At 39.3% G+C, this 15,758-nt stretch overlaps 1 protein-coding gene across 1 annotated transcript in view; it reads right to left on the reverse strand.

The window, feature by feature from the left end:
- LOC121510820 (glutamate dehydrogenase, mitochondrial-like) overlaps positions 1–15,758 on the reverse strand; it is a 28,147-nt gene that overhangs the window by 10,469 nt on the left and 1,920 nt on the right. The window contains exons 2-6 of the mRNA XM_041789067.1: positions 12,025–12,105; positions 11,332–11,387; positions 8,525–8,588; positions 6,772–6,866; positions 3,204–3,383 (exon numbers count right to left, since the gene is read on the reverse strand). Of these exons, the coding sequence (XP_041645001.1) occupies positions 3,204–3,383; positions 6,772–6,866; positions 8,525–8,588; positions 11,332–11,387; positions 12,025–12,105 (476 nt within the window). The remainder of the gene's footprint in view (positions 1–3,203; positions 3,384–6,771; positions 6,867–8,524; positions 8,589–11,331; positions 11,388–12,024; positions 12,106–15,758) is intronic.

Genomic DNA, 15,758 nt, shown 5'->3' on the forward strand with positions numbered 1-15,758 from the left:
TTTTAAACCGATCAGGTCCTACTGATCCCAAAGACGAAATTAAAAATGCATTCAGACTCCGAAGAGTTATGTTTGGAGCAGACTGGCTTTAATTTAAGGGTTGAAACCAAAGGAAACTTGTGGTGTTTGATGATTCAGTAGTGACTCATGAGCAAGGATTTCAGGCTCAACAGGATCATATGAGGACAAAGAGATGGAAAGAGAGAAGGGGAGGGGCATCTATTCAGGGAGGCGTCTATTCACTGAAACTGTTGTAGATTAAAAACTAACATCAGCCTTCTGTCACTGAAAAGGGATTGGACATAGACGTCTGTAAGGGGCAGAAGAATACAGGCTCAGCAACACTAATGTAAATCCTGCATCTAAAGATGTGCTACAGTGATCTATAAATGTGCTACAGACCCCTATAAATGTGCTACAGACATCAGTAAATGTGCTACAGTGATCTATAAATGTGCTACAGAACCCTATAAATGTGCTACAGTGATCTATAAATGTGCCACAGACCCCTATAAATGTGCTACAGACATCAATAAATGTGCTACAGTGATCTATAAATGTGCTACAGACATCAATAAATGTGCTACAGTGATCTATAAATGTGCTACAGACATCTATAAATATGCTACAGACATAAAAAAAATGTGCTACAAACATCAATAAATGTGCTACAGACCCCTATAAATGTGCTACAGACATCAATAAATGTGCTACAGACCCCTATAAATGTGCTACAGTGATCTATAAATGTGCTACAGACCCCTATAAATGTGCTACAGTGATCTATAAATGTGCTACAGTGATCTATAAATGTGCTACAGACATCTTTAAATGTGAAACGGAGATCGATAAATGTGCTACAGACATCTATGAATGTGCTTCAGTCATCTGTAAATTTGCTTCACAGATCTATAAATGTACTACAGACATCTTAAAATGTGCTACAGTCATTTATAAAGGAGCTACACGGATCTTTCAGTGTGCTACAGTGATCTATAAATATGCTACAGTGATCTATGAATGTGCAACAGACAGCTGTAAATTTGTTTCACAGATCTTAAAATGTGCTTCAGACATTTGCACATGTGCTACAGACATCTACACCGTGTTCCACATTATTATGCAAATGATATTTTTCTCTGATTCTCCTAAATATTAATGCAAATGACAGTCAGAATATTTTTCAAGTCATCAGCCATTAGAGCATAATTCAAATGTTTTTGAACAAACTTCATAATGATAACCATTTTTTTTTTTTAAATAAAAACCTCAAAATGCACTGTTCCACATTATTAAGTACAACAGCTTTTTAAAACATTTTATAGGTTGTAAATAACTGAAAATGGTCATTTGTAGAAATTGCAGAATCAGGGGGTCATATTTACTGAAATCAAAGCTATTTCAATCAAAAGCATCTTAACAGGACAAGTTCCATGTTAACATAGGAGCCCTTCTTTGATATCACCTTCACTATTCTTGCATCCATTGAACTTGTGAGTTTTTGGAGAGTTTCTGCTAGAATTTTTTTTGCAGGATGCCAGACTATCCTCCCAGAGCTGCTGTTTTGATGTGAACTGCCTCCCACCCTTGTAGATCTTTAGCTTGAGGATGCTCCAAAGGTTCTCAGTAGGGTTGAGGTCAGGGGAGGATGGGGGCCACACCATGAGTTTCTCTCCTTTTATGTCCATAGCAGCCATTGACACAGAGGTATTCTTTGCAGCATGAGATGAAGCATTGTCATGCTTGAAGAAAATTTTGCTACAGAAGGTATGATTCTCTTTTTGTACCATGGAAGAAAGTGGTCCGTCATAAACTCTATATACTTTGCCGAGGTCATTTTCACACCTTCAGGGACCCTAAAGGGGCCTATCAGCTCTCTCCTCATGATTCCGGCCCAAACATGACTCCGCGCCCTCCTTGTTGACGTCCCGGCCTCATTGGGACATGGTGGCCATCCACCAACCATCCAGTACTCCTCCATCTGGACCATCCAGGGTTGCACGGCACTCATCAGTCAACAAGACTGTTTGAAAATGAGTCTTCATGTATTTCTGGGCCCACTGCAACCATTTCTGCTTGTGAGCATTGGTTAGGGCTGGCTGAATAGTAGGTTTATACACGACTGCAAGCCTCTGGAGGATCCTACACCTTGAGGTTGGTGGGACTCCAGAGGCACCAGCAGCTTCAAATACCTGTTTGCTGCTTTGTAATGGCATTTTAGCATCTGCTCTCTTAATCTGATGTATTTGTCCGTCAGAAACCTTCCTCATTATGTCTTTATCTGCACAAACCCATCTGTGCTCTGAATCAGCCACAGATTTCTTCAAAGTACGATGATCATGCTTAATTTTTCCTCAAATATCGAATGTTTTCATTCCTTGTCCAAGGCATTACACTATTTGACACTTTTCAGCAGCAGAGAGATCCTTTTTCTTTCCCATATTGCTGAAACCTGTGGCCTGCTTAATAATGTGGAACATGTGGAAAAGTGCATTTTGAGGTTTTTATTTTTAAAAAATAATAGTTATCATTATGAACTTTGTTCAAAAACATTTGAATTATACTCTAACTGTTGATGACATGAAAAATATTATGACTGTCATTTGCATTGATATTTAGAAAATCAGAGAAAAACGTCATTTGCATAATAATGTGGAACACGGTGTATAAAAATGCTACACAGATCTATAAATGTGCTACAGACATCTGTAAATGTGCTACAGATATCTATTTATGTGCTACACAGATGTATAAATGTGCTCCACCCACTTCCTATGACCCTGGCCCCCTGTAGGCAAATACCTCAGTCACTCAAGTTTACAGGAGAATGTTTACATTAGTCACAGCGTTACAATGAAAATAAGTACATAAACAAATAGATAAATGATAAAAAAACAGATAAATGAATTAACTAATTAATAGTTATATAAATAGATAATTGATTAAAAAAAATATATAGATAGATGATAAATAAATAGATTGATAAATAGATAAATAAATGATAAAAATCTAGAAGGATAAATAAATAAATGATCACAGAAATGCTAGCCTCTGTTATTCACGAGTTCTGTAGTCACACTGGTGTTCATATTCTACCATGATGGTTTAGTGTTTGTGTTTTATGGGTGCACACTGGCTCCTCTTACATTATGATAGGTTGTGGTACCTATGGTGATAAAGGGGATGAAGAGGACGGCGTGTACCTGGATGACGAAGGTCTTGTCCTGGAAGCCAGGACACATCCCCAGCTGGCTCATGTAGGCGGCCTCGTTGATGAAGTTCTCAATGCCGTGGAAAACTCCCCGACCCGTGGCGGAGATACGACCGTGGATTCCTCCCTGACTGATGGGCTTCCCGGTGACACAGGCGTGAGCATTGATGTCCTGGATGGAAACAGGGAGAGAGGGAAGGGCGAAGACGTTTGAACATTTTAAAAAATATTTAGGGATTATTAGAAGATCTGAGAAACTTTTCATCATGCCCTTCTTATAAGTTAATGAAGCAGAGTTTCCTCCATGACAGGAAATATCTGAATGAACCATTGAAATCATTCAATTTTAGATTTTTAGTGGTAGAAATCCTGTCAATGTATCCGCAAAGACGTACATAAGGTGTTTAATGCTATCACAGAAACACTAGATGCTAAGTCTACGATGGAGGCAGAAAATAACTTCTACAGGAAGATGCTGTTCTGTTGCTGTATTTCATTCATGTTTTATGCTGCTGACTGTTACCGACCACATTTATTCCCTAACAAGCAATCAACTAATCAACCAACTAATCAACCAACCAGCATACAGACATACAAACCAACCTATCAATCCACCCAACATCCAGCCAGCAAACCAACCACCTAACCAAAGAACATACCAACCAGCAAACCAACTGACACACAAACCAACCAACCAGGGACCTTCCTTTGTCAGACAGGTTCTATTTAAGGGATTTCTGATTCAACAGGTCTAACAGTAATCAGGCCTGGGTTTGGATAGTAAAACTGAACTTGGCTTTACAGAAAATGTGGGTAATCACAGCTCATTCAGGATTTAACAATGTCTTTTTCAAACAAGGCCATGTAGGTTTGGATAGCTTTTTTTCCCTTAATAAATGAAATTGCCATTTAAAAACAGACTTTTGTATTTACTCAGGTTATCTTTGTGTAATATTAAAATAAGTTTGATGAGCTGAAATATTAACCAGTGCAAATACATTCATACATTCAGTATGAATGTAGGTCTGATATGAAATAACCAGCAGAAACTTTTGTTTCTGTAAATACCAACACTGTAAAATCAGCAGTAAGAAATATTCTTATTGAGTTAAAGTGTTTTAGCCTGTCAAGGACTCACTGCCTACCCTGTTCTTAAGAGGACCAAGTCTAAATCAAGTCACTGTTAAGAGTCAGGTGGCACACTACCTCCAACATCCCAGGTACCCACAGAGAGCCAACAAAGCCCTAAGCAAAACTAAGAGGGGTCTCCCACAGATAAACCCAGGGACCCCTGCCCAGTTGGGACCAGCAGAAAGACCAGAAGGACCGTGTGCCCACCCAGCAGGTTTAAAGAGAGCTAGCTTTACCTTCGTCACTGGTCCCCGACTGAGGATGATAGGGGGGTCAGCCTGCCAATAATCAACAACAACAGCTGTGATTCCAGCAGTGAAGCAACGAGACAGACCCACAGAGCTGGGCACATGCGCATTGGTACGTTATTAGCAATCATTAATTATCACTGTTGAATACCAACAATCTACAGATCTCCTGAACCTCAGAGCTGATTAAATAACCAGGCATCTCTGCCCCGAGAGGCTTTTATTGTGAAATACTGCTTCACCAACAGGAAGTTACACACTTCCTGAGCGCCACGTGAATTGAAACTTAATGTCTGTGGATAATGTTGATGAAGACGTTTCCATGGTGACATGTCTGCTGCATCTTTAGACAACTGTTACTAAGCTGTGCATCAAAAACATGCCACCAAACAGGAAGTGGTTGTCAGACAGAAACAGATCATGATCTGCAGCATAAAAACACTTCCTGTGTTACCATGCGGACCACTCTCAGCCCAGTATGAAGACTGGGATGGTTTATGAAGGACCCTTATAAAACAAAGGCAGATGGCGTGTTAAAATGGATCTGATGACGTCTGAGTGAGGTTAGAGCTTCCTGTTTGCTGTGTCTAATGTTCTCCATCAGGCAACATCGTCACACTCCTGCTCCTAGTGCTGGGGGGTTCCTGAGTTTAAATCATGATTTTAGCTTCCAGCCATCCAGAAAACATGATCATAGAGGATAAAGATCACCGTCCCTCACGCTGCAGCGTGTTCATTTAGTAATGTCTGGTAAACAGAGCCCACTCTGTCTCTTTAACACACAGGCAGCGTTATTCCTGAATGCAATAATATTCGTATTTATATGCTCATAACAGTGATTTAAATATTTAAATCCACTTATAACGAGTGGTAATGTGAGCCTAGCTCAGTCTGAAGCTACAGGCTGAACTTTTCTTTGAGGTAGAGATAAAACCAGCCTTCACTGAAAAAGATTCACTGTTTCACTGTCTAAGAATATCACCCACACTACTTTAGGGGTGTAAACCACCTGTTTCATCACAATACGATACAATGTGATATTGATTTTTTTGGACAATACTATTTTTTCCCCCCATATCACAAAATCTGCCACGATACGGTTTGATTTCAATTCCATAATAGGAGCCTACAATCAATATCAATATTTCAAAATAAAAGCATTTCTTAAAGCAATGATGTAGACTGATGTTTTGACAATCTATCAGTCAGACTGGATAATTAACTAATCAATTATCAATATACATCAATGGATCGTTACACCCCTAGGCTGAGACTCTAATCATTGAAGGAGAACAACGCTTTAGTCAGGACAGACCTGTCAACACTGGGGTGGGCTGGTCATGTTTAAATCAGGTGACTTGGTAACTCTGAGGTTTAAAGACTTGGACTAGAGTTTTACTACAGTAAAAGGTTTATTTAATCACAGTGATAAATGTATAATAAGAGGGATTTGTCCTCTGGGATATTTAGAGCATCCAACACTAAACTCCTTAATAGAAACCAAAGATTATTGATTAATAATAAAAGATTGGTATTTCCTTTAGTAATATCACATTCTACTTAATAGACTAGACTAGAACAAAATAGACTAGACTAGAAAAGAAAAGAGTAGAATAAACTAGAAAAGACTAGATTAGACTAGACCAGACTAAACAGGCTAGACTAGGACAGATTAGACTAGACTAGAATAGACTATACTACAATAGAATAGACAAAACTAGAAAAGAACAGACTAGACTTGAACAGACTGGACCAGACTAGAAAAGACCAGACTACAATAGACCAGACTACAATAGACCAGACTAGACTAGAATAGACCAGACTAGACTAGACTAGACTAGACTGGATAAAAAAAGACAGACTGGACTAGGCCAGAATAGACCAGACTAGACTAGAACGGACAAGACTAAACTAGAACACAGTAGAGTAACTACGGTCTGTCACAGTCAGCATCATAAACCATGAGTAAGGTACAGCAACAGAACAGCATCTTTAGCAGCTTCAGCTGCAGCTTTAATGTTCTCCTCCTCAGGTATTATTGATAATCAAAAGGATATCTGATCAGTAATCAAAGATATCTGATATCTCATCAGTAATCAAAGATATCTCATCAGTAACCAAAAATATACGATATCTACCCATGTGATCAGGAATATATCACCAACACCAGCTGATACTTACGTAGTGTCCCATGGTGGTGGCGAAGGTGTCAGCGATCCAGGACATCTCCCTCTCTCCAGTACTCATGTCAGGAGCAGGAACATCGATACCCGGCCCTACACAATAAACGACAATGACAGTGACAATAAACGTCTGTCTATCTATCTATCTACCTATCCGCATCCTCTCCACAGACGCATAAACGCAACAACAATGAAAGTCACTGATCGTGTTTAACAGAATCAATCGTATCATAAATACACACAAATATAAGGCTCTGATAAAGCTGTACTGATGACATGGTCCAGTCTTTTTGGTCTCTGTTTAGACCTAAAGCAGGGGTGTCAAACTCAAGGCCCGGGGGCCAAATCAGGCCCATGGTGCTGTTGTACCCGGCCCACAAGATCATATCATATTTCTATTGTAATTGGCCCACTGGTATCTTATCTTTTGACCTTTTCAACTCCTAGCTTTGACTTTTAATCCCACATTTTGACCTTTATGACTCACAATTCAACATTTTAACTCATGTTTTTACCTTTTAAACTCATGATTTTGAATTTAATGTTATATTTCCATTCTTAGAACTCCCAACTTTGGCATTCTATTGTGTTTTGACCTTTTGAACTAATAAGTTAGACTTTAATCTCAGATTTTGAGCCATTGAACTTTGCATTTTTACTTTTTTAAATCTAAAAAAATTATCATCATTGCTCAGTTAGTTTTCCCCATTTTTTTACTGGTGCAAATGACAGTTTACGATTAAATGTTGACCCTGTTATGACCCCGGCCCCCGCTGTGATTGAGTTTGACACCCCTGATCTAAAGGACCTGTTAATCAGAGAAGTACTCCACAGCTCTGGTGGTTCTGATCAAATGTTTCTTTTTTTTTTGTGATCAACTTTTTATTTCAAGTTTACTTTAAACATAACAATTTTAAACATAGCAGAAAAGAACTACAGAATGAACAAGAGTACCAAGAGGTACACAAAAATGAAAAGAAAGCTGAAGGAAATAAAAATTAATAAGCTGAAAATAATAAAAACAAGAATAAAAATAAAAACCCTGGCGACCTGGCGACCTCCCACCCCCCACCCCTTAACCCCTCACCTGGATCTCTTCACAGTGCACACAGGGCACATGAATTCAAGTACAGTCACAAATGTTATACATGTGAATATGGATGTGAAATGGTTGTTATAATATCCCTTTGATCACATCTGCCATCTCCAGCCATGTCTGAATAGACTCTGTACCAGCACCATTCATTTTTGCCACTGATAACTCCATATCGACAATGTCAGCGTAGGTGTTAATCCACCGAGCCCTGGCGATTGTATGTGGGGGCTTCCAGCGTACTGATCAAATGTTTCTGATCATGAAGTAGAATGTTAGGATCTACTGCTCTGCTGTCATGGGTTTAAGCAGTTACTAACTATAACTACTACCAGGTAGTGACAAACCTCCACCAGGGGATTGGAGGTCTGGTAGAAGGGCAGGGCTGTTTCCTGTGGCTCGAATGTTAGAGGACAGGGTTGACTGTGAGGCCTGAGGACCTCTAAAGGACAGATAAACCCTAAAAAGGAACACCTCAGGGTTCAGCTATCACCAACATAGAGGCATCAGCACACCAAAGGACAGAGCAACAGAATAAAACTTTAAGGATAACGGAGGCTAACAGAAGGCTAACTGAATATAAAAGAGGCTAACAACAAGCTAACTGAATTTAACAGAGGCTAACAGTAGGGCTCTGTTCTAAAGGACGGTTTCTCACCAATGAAGCCTTTCTTGGCAAGCTCGATGGTCAACCTCCTGGTGATCTTCTCCAGCTCAATGTCCTAAAAACAACAAAAACAAGGTAACATCATCATCATGAACCAGACTTTATGTAGTCTGAGCTGGTATTCATCATGAACCATGAGAGTTATGGTTGGTTTATTAAACTTTAAACAGCACTTGCTCCAGTGTTCCCCCAAAGAGATTTTCTGAAGTGTCAATGTCACCAGTTATGGTGTGTTTGATGGCGTTTTCAGAAATGTCAGTGCGTTTCTAGCCAGGTATGAGAGTGACGGTATGAGTGCTCGTCTAGATCACCTCGGTCAACTGGTCACTGGTTCCTTCACTTGAACACAAATTTATACTGAACCCACACATCAATAATCAAAGACATCTGATACTGATCATAACAGGCCTGACTGTAGCTTCCAAACCAGCCCCCAAAAGATTACTAAATTCAGAAAATGTGCAGAGGATAAATGCTTTTGTGGTTTTTGGGTTTTATCTGTCTTCTGTCTCCACAGGTGTTAAATCAAACATAGAAACAGATCAATATTCTTGATGATTTTTAGCAAGAAAAACCTGAAATTTTATCCATTTTTGTCCATTCACCTTTTAGCCATTTTTAGGAACACATACTCATCAATCCAGACCTGATTAAATCTGCCTCAGCTTTCCACTTAAAATGCATTTTTCTTACCTGAGAATCAATACAAAAGGCCTGTTTCCTGCGCGTGTTTTGAATGTATCACAACGCAGTATACTAGTACCAAACCCAGTGATAGTAACATGACAGTCCCTGAAATGTAGGCTAGATGGGTGGCTGCAGTAGGAACTAATTTCACTGTTATTGGCCAAAAAATTTAAACTCTTTTAAAATGATCAACACAGGTACAATAAAATGTTAATTAGAGCAAAATACGTTATATTAGCGTAGTTTATTTGTGGGTTTGGCCCCTGCATCGCTGACAAATCGATCTGTGTTCTAACAGTTGTTCTAAGCTGTATCCTACCATTGTTTTCTTACCTGTGTCCTAATCTGTGTTCTGACCTGTGCTCTTACCTGTGTCCTAATCTGTGATCTAATGACAGAGAGATGAGGATTGCTGATTTTTTTTTACAACTGGTCTATTGTGGTTTAATGAAGCATACCAGTTAGACGTAGTTAGGGCTGTTAGAGTTCTGATTCTCTTTGAGCTGAGCTCCAAATTACTAAACGGGCCCCTGATATTGAGTTGGTACTGCAGTGAGACTGCTGTTTATTAACATACAGCACATAAACAGATCTTGGCAGCATCAACAACTCTCCTGTTTAGTGAAGCAAAAACGCTTTCAGAAGTTTATATCCTCTTTCTGGTGAGTTCTGCACATGCTCAGTCGTCCTGTAGCTGAACTGTCAAAAACAACCATGCCGTGCAGACGTACTTTGGACGGAAACATTTGGACCATGTTGGTGGACATAACAGCTGAACCAATCAGCTGGAAAGATTCCAACACTTTTGACCTACTGCTGACTGAGACAGAATGATCTAGAAAGATCTCAGTCCTTTTGTGTGAGCGGTGATGCTAAGCTAACTGATTTATGAGGATCAGTCAGTCCTCCAGCAGACCGAGGACCATATCTAGACCTTTATTTATTTATATTTAGTTTGACTCCATCTCTGCAGAGATGAGTTCAGACCTGCTGATGGGAGAAAAAAGGCTTTTAACCTCTGTTTAATGTGAATCTACTTCCTGGAATTCCTCCATAAGGAGAGGTCAGGGGTGATCACCAAGCTGCACATGTGTGAACAGCAGCGAACAAAGAAAAATCGAGGGAGAGTGAAGGTCAAACAAACATTAGTCACAGTCCAAATCTGCCCGGAGACAAAGAGACTACAGTAGTATTAGAGGAGGAATAGTTAGACACCTATCCCCATCAGAGCATAGTTTCATCATAGTGGAGTCACAGTGGGCTGAATGTGATAAAAAAGTACAAGTATGGACATGTATGCTTTTCTGGTGCAATAATCTATGCATAAACACATCTGTTAAAACTAACTATGTGCAAAAGGGTAGTGTGCATTAATATTAGCACTTTAACTAACCAGGCCAAGGGCAATGTGCAATTACTTCCTTAAATACACTCATGATCATGTGCAATATATCAGCACACTTGCACTTTAGCACTACAGCACTTTATCGTCTTCCTTATGCACTTTAACGGCAATGGTCAATTTATTTCTGGTCTAAAGCTAGGTATTGTTATATTTGGGTCTTTGTATTTTATTGTACTGTCTATGTTGTCTGATTTTGGTGTTGTCTGATTTTTAATGGACTCTGTGCTATACATACCATCAACCTGCCAGGGACTACAGATGGAAATTATCAAAACCAGATCTAACGATCATCATGAACAGTTTTACTACCAGTGGAAGATATCCATGTTACTGTTATTAAATCCGGTACCAATAATCACTGGTTTAGCTCAGTGGGTAGAGCAGCTGCCTATTTACTGAGGCTACAGCTCTGAAAGCAATGGTTGCAGGATCAACTCCTGGTCTCAGTACACGTTTGGTGCATGTCTTCCCCCTACTCTGTCTCCCCATATTTCCTGTCTCTCTCTTCAATCAACTGTCCTATCAAAATAAAGGCAAAAATATTATATAAATTAAAAAACTGGTCACTGTTTCATGCCTCAGCAGTCTATCAATAAAGATTAGAGAGTCTAGAACATGAAGAGTTAGTTACAATGACTCAAAGAGAGAGAGAGCAGAGTGAGAATGGAGTGAATGAGGAGAGAGAGAGAGAGACATTCAAACTTACCGAGTACTTCCTCGGGTTAATCCTGACTCCAGCTTTGGCTCCGCCAAACGGCACATCTGCAACACAACATTTTGTTAAAGAGGAGAAAGATCAACAGCAGCCTCGCTGAGCCAGCTAAATAATAATATTAATAATAATAATAATAATAATAATAATAATTACAACAATTATATTAACAACAATAATAATAATAAAAAAAAATAATAACAAAAATAATAATAATAACAACAATAATAATAATAACAACAGTAGTGCTTTTGCTAATAATTATAACAACAACAACAACAACAACAATAATAATAATATCAATAATAAAAATAAAAAAACTAATTACAGGACTGAGAGCTGAACTAAACTACATAGTATAATAATAATAATATTAATAACAACAATACTACTACTACTACTACTACTAATAATAATAGAAATAATAAAAGTATAACAATAATAATGACAATAATATTAATAATGATAACTGTATACAGGACCAGTGATGAGGCTAGAATCTGTGATGAAGACCACCAGGCTCTTCCTTGTTAGAGTGGTCTGATAGCTGGTCTGGAGATGTGGTCTTAAGGTCCATTTATCCATTTATCACCAAATATTCAGACTTTACTAACCAAACAGAGAACATCACGGTCGTGTTCACCTTTACCTCTTAAAGTAGACAGATCAACAGCAGCGTGCACTCACCAACCACGGCACATTTGTACGTCATCAGGGACGCCAGAGCTTTCACCTCATCCATGCACACGTCCATGCTGTAACGGATTCCTGAAATTAAACCAAAAGAGAACCAACTTTAAGCATAGGACTGAATGTATTATAGACATCAAGGATGACATTATCATCAAAGGCAAGGATGGAATGTTGATGAAGCTGGGGATGTTGGGGCCCTAGCTCTCCATTTTTGCCAAAAAGTAGGCCATAGTTGGAGAGTTTTGGAAAGTGGGTGGGGCTGGTGATGAGTGAGTGTTCAGTGACTGTCAAATATCATGATCCAAGACTCCAGTAGAGTCTTTCATAGCAGATTAACTGGTACTGATGTTAATGTCGTTAACAGATTAACGGCTGATTTCTGATTAATCGTGTTGCTTACATTGACAGTCTTATGAGTGTTTCTGTCCATAGAGACACATTCTGGTGTTTCTGCAGATCCACTGACTCTTTAACAGACCGGTGAATGTTAAAGTTCATTCCCTCTGATGTGATCCTGATTTGCATGGATGAAGGCAGGGATAAAGGTTGAGCCTGTTCACCTACGGCAGAGCAAACACAGCCAGCTGCAGCATGGTGGAAAACACAAAGAAAAGAATGAAGGTAGTTTACACTGTAAGACTGGTTTGGTAAGGAAATGTGGGCCAAATGTACAGGGAACACTAGGAGGAATCAAACTAAAATAGACCTAAACAAGCAAGACAGGAAAAAGCAAGAAAGAACAAAGAAAGAGAAAACAGGAGAAGGGGCTGGAAAGTCTGAAGTCAGCAGGAAAAGAAAGAAGTAAAAGAGAAGAGAGGGAGGGAGAGAGAGAGAGAGAGGAAGACGGGGAGGAAGTAAACAGAGAGAAGGCTGGCGTGACTGAAGCAGCAGTGAGCCAGACTGGGTGTGGTGATCCTCACAGCTCTTTTAGACAAACAGTAAAACTTCACTGGTGTTCAATCATAATGAAGTTAACCCGTCCAAGCCCTGCCCTTCATCTACACACCCCATAACAACATCTCTAATAGAGACGACTAGGAGATTAACTGTGAAGATGACAGAGCAGAGGCCAACAGCTCAAGGGAACAAAAACCCTTTCATACTGGGTCATTATTGTCATGAGTTTGATTTAAAGAGTAACTAAAGTCAGAGTTTATTTAAAGAGTAACTAAAGCCAGAGTTTGATTTTGAGAGTAACTAAAGCCAGAGTTTATTTAAAGAGTAACTAAAGCCAGAGTTTGATTTTGAGAGTAAGTAAAGCCAGAGTTCCAGCTAAGGTTCATGTATCCTGGAAGCTAGGGAAACTCTTGCTCTTTGCCAAGTCCCCAAAGTTTTCCAAGAGTTGTGAATTATGGCCTGTTTTTATCGGCAAAAACAGAGCGAAAAAGGCCCCAACATCCCCAGCTTCACCAACATTCCATCACAGAAAGACCGTTGAGCTTTGTGAGGTAAATAATGAGCTCAGAATCTTTCCCAGTTAACTTTGGTATACTTTAGAGAAAACCCTCCTTACTCTCTGTCTCCCTTACTGTCTGTGTAAAGCCTGTGTCTGGGTCGTCTTTAACGCTGTTCACGGTTACATAACAGTGTTTCCAATGCAGAGTTTTGCAGGTTTGATGAGTTAAAGCGTCTGGGTTTCCTCCCCTCACAGGAATGCTGACAGACCAGACATGTCGTGTTGGTCCTCAAAAACCCAATGCTCGTGTTTTTTTATTCTAGTTTGCTGTTTCTTCACATGCTTTGACCCCTAAAATAAAAACGTCTTTGTTTACTTGTTATCCTTGCTTCCTGAAGGCAGAGCACTATTGTTTGAGGAAGTCTCATCCTCGGCTCACCAGCCTTACCACACTGCAGAAAAACCATGATAGCATGAACTCCTGCTTTGAGAATGATATTAGCAGGTAAACATGGCGGTATTCTTCTATCATACATCCCTCCATCATCAGGAGTCAGAGCTGATTTAATCACAATAAAGAGACTAAAACTTGGTTAGATGCATGTCTGCCTACAACATCTGTGCACTATGCAAGATAATTTACCTCTTTGCTTTTTCAGGTTCCAATTCACAGCCCACTAAAAACAGCTCCATGACCCACTTTTGGGTCCTGACCCACTAGTTGGGAATCACTGATGTAGAAGATGCACATTTGTATAATATCCACTTAATTCTAGGAAAAACCTGCTTTATTTGCAACTGTGAATTTAAGGCACATTACCCACAATCCTAGAGTGTCAAAGCAATGTTTCTGATTGGTGGAAGATGAATGACAAGAACATCAGTCCTCCCTAGTTCCGCACTTTTCCAAAAGTTGCCAACTACACTATTTGGCAAAGATGGGGGTAAAAGCCTCTAACATCTTCACTTTCAGCAACATTCCATCCTTGCCTTTAAAAGATGATGTAATCAAAGCTTATTAAACATTCCATCCTTTGGCGTTTGCATACAGGCCAGTCTAGGCCCCGACCCCGTTTACTGCGACGTGGCTGATATCTGAAATGCCAACATTTAAAAAACTAAACTAAAATCTGCCATTACCAATATCAGGCCAACAGATGCATCTCTAACATACTGCCAGGTAATTTTTTCTTTTCAAGTCCCATAAGTTGCATACAAACTCCTCAACTTGGTCTTTGTTGCACAAAAACATTGGCAACATTTCTAATTTGTAGTCATCAAACTGTTCTCTCCTCTGAAATCCACTCTGCTTCAGAATGATCGAATCTGTTATTCTAGTCTGCTGTGGGGTCAGAAAGGACAGAAATTTCATGATCTTCAGTCACACAGAGAGAGCAGTAGCTAAATTGAGCAATTAAGTTGGCAACCTTTGGGAAAAAGGATGGAAGTAGTGAGGGGGGGCAAATTGTCAGGTAGATTAGTAAACGAGTGAAATTATGCACCAAGATTATACACCCCATGCTCTTCACCAGGACTGCCCACTTTTCCAAATGTTGCCAAAATGTTTGGGCAACTCGGACTGCACTTTCCTACCATTTTTGATGAAAGAAAACAAAAATCTGCCCAAAGATGAGTGTTTTCGTGGTAACAATGTTTAGAGTTTTTAAAAAGTTGTTGACTTTATTGTCAACTTTCACCTGAGTCAGCTCATCAAGTTGTCAACTTTTTCCCTCACTGCAATTTACCTTCCATGTGGGCTCTTTGTGACAACATTTTTGGTAAAGTGCAATGGCAGGATGTTGCTGTGATGTTAATGACATTATGTTGCTGTAACAATGACATTAAGTTGCTGTAAAAATGTTGTGATGTGTTGTGTATGAATGATAGCTGTGTAAGTTGCTGAGATGTTGCCATGATATTGCTGTGACATGTGCTCTTAGTATAGCATTTAAATTGCCCTAATACTGCTGTGATATATAGTGTTAGTATTACAAAATTGCTGTGTTTCTGCCATGGGTTGTGCTGTTAAGTTGCTGTGATATTGCTGTGATGCATGCAGCAAATATGACTATTAGTAGTACATTAAGTTGCCATGATATTTCTGGAATTTATGTCATTAGCACAATGATAAATTGCTGTGATGTATGCTGTTAGTACTACATTAATTTGCCATAACATTGCAGAGGTGAATGCTGTATCACTGAAATTGCTGTAATAATGCCATGATCTATGTAATTAGTACTACAATAAGTTGCTGTGATGTATGCTGGTAGTACATCATTATATTGCAATGGTATTGCTGTGATTTATGCAGTTAGTTTACCCTGTTGTA

This window comes from Cheilinus undulatus, linkage group 6 (assembly GCF_018320785.1).
Source record: "Cheilinus undulatus linkage group 6, ASM1832078v1, whole genome shotgun sequence".
Lineage (NCBI taxonomy): Eukaryota > Metazoa > Chordata > Actinopteri > Labriformes > Labridae > Cheilinus > Cheilinus undulatus.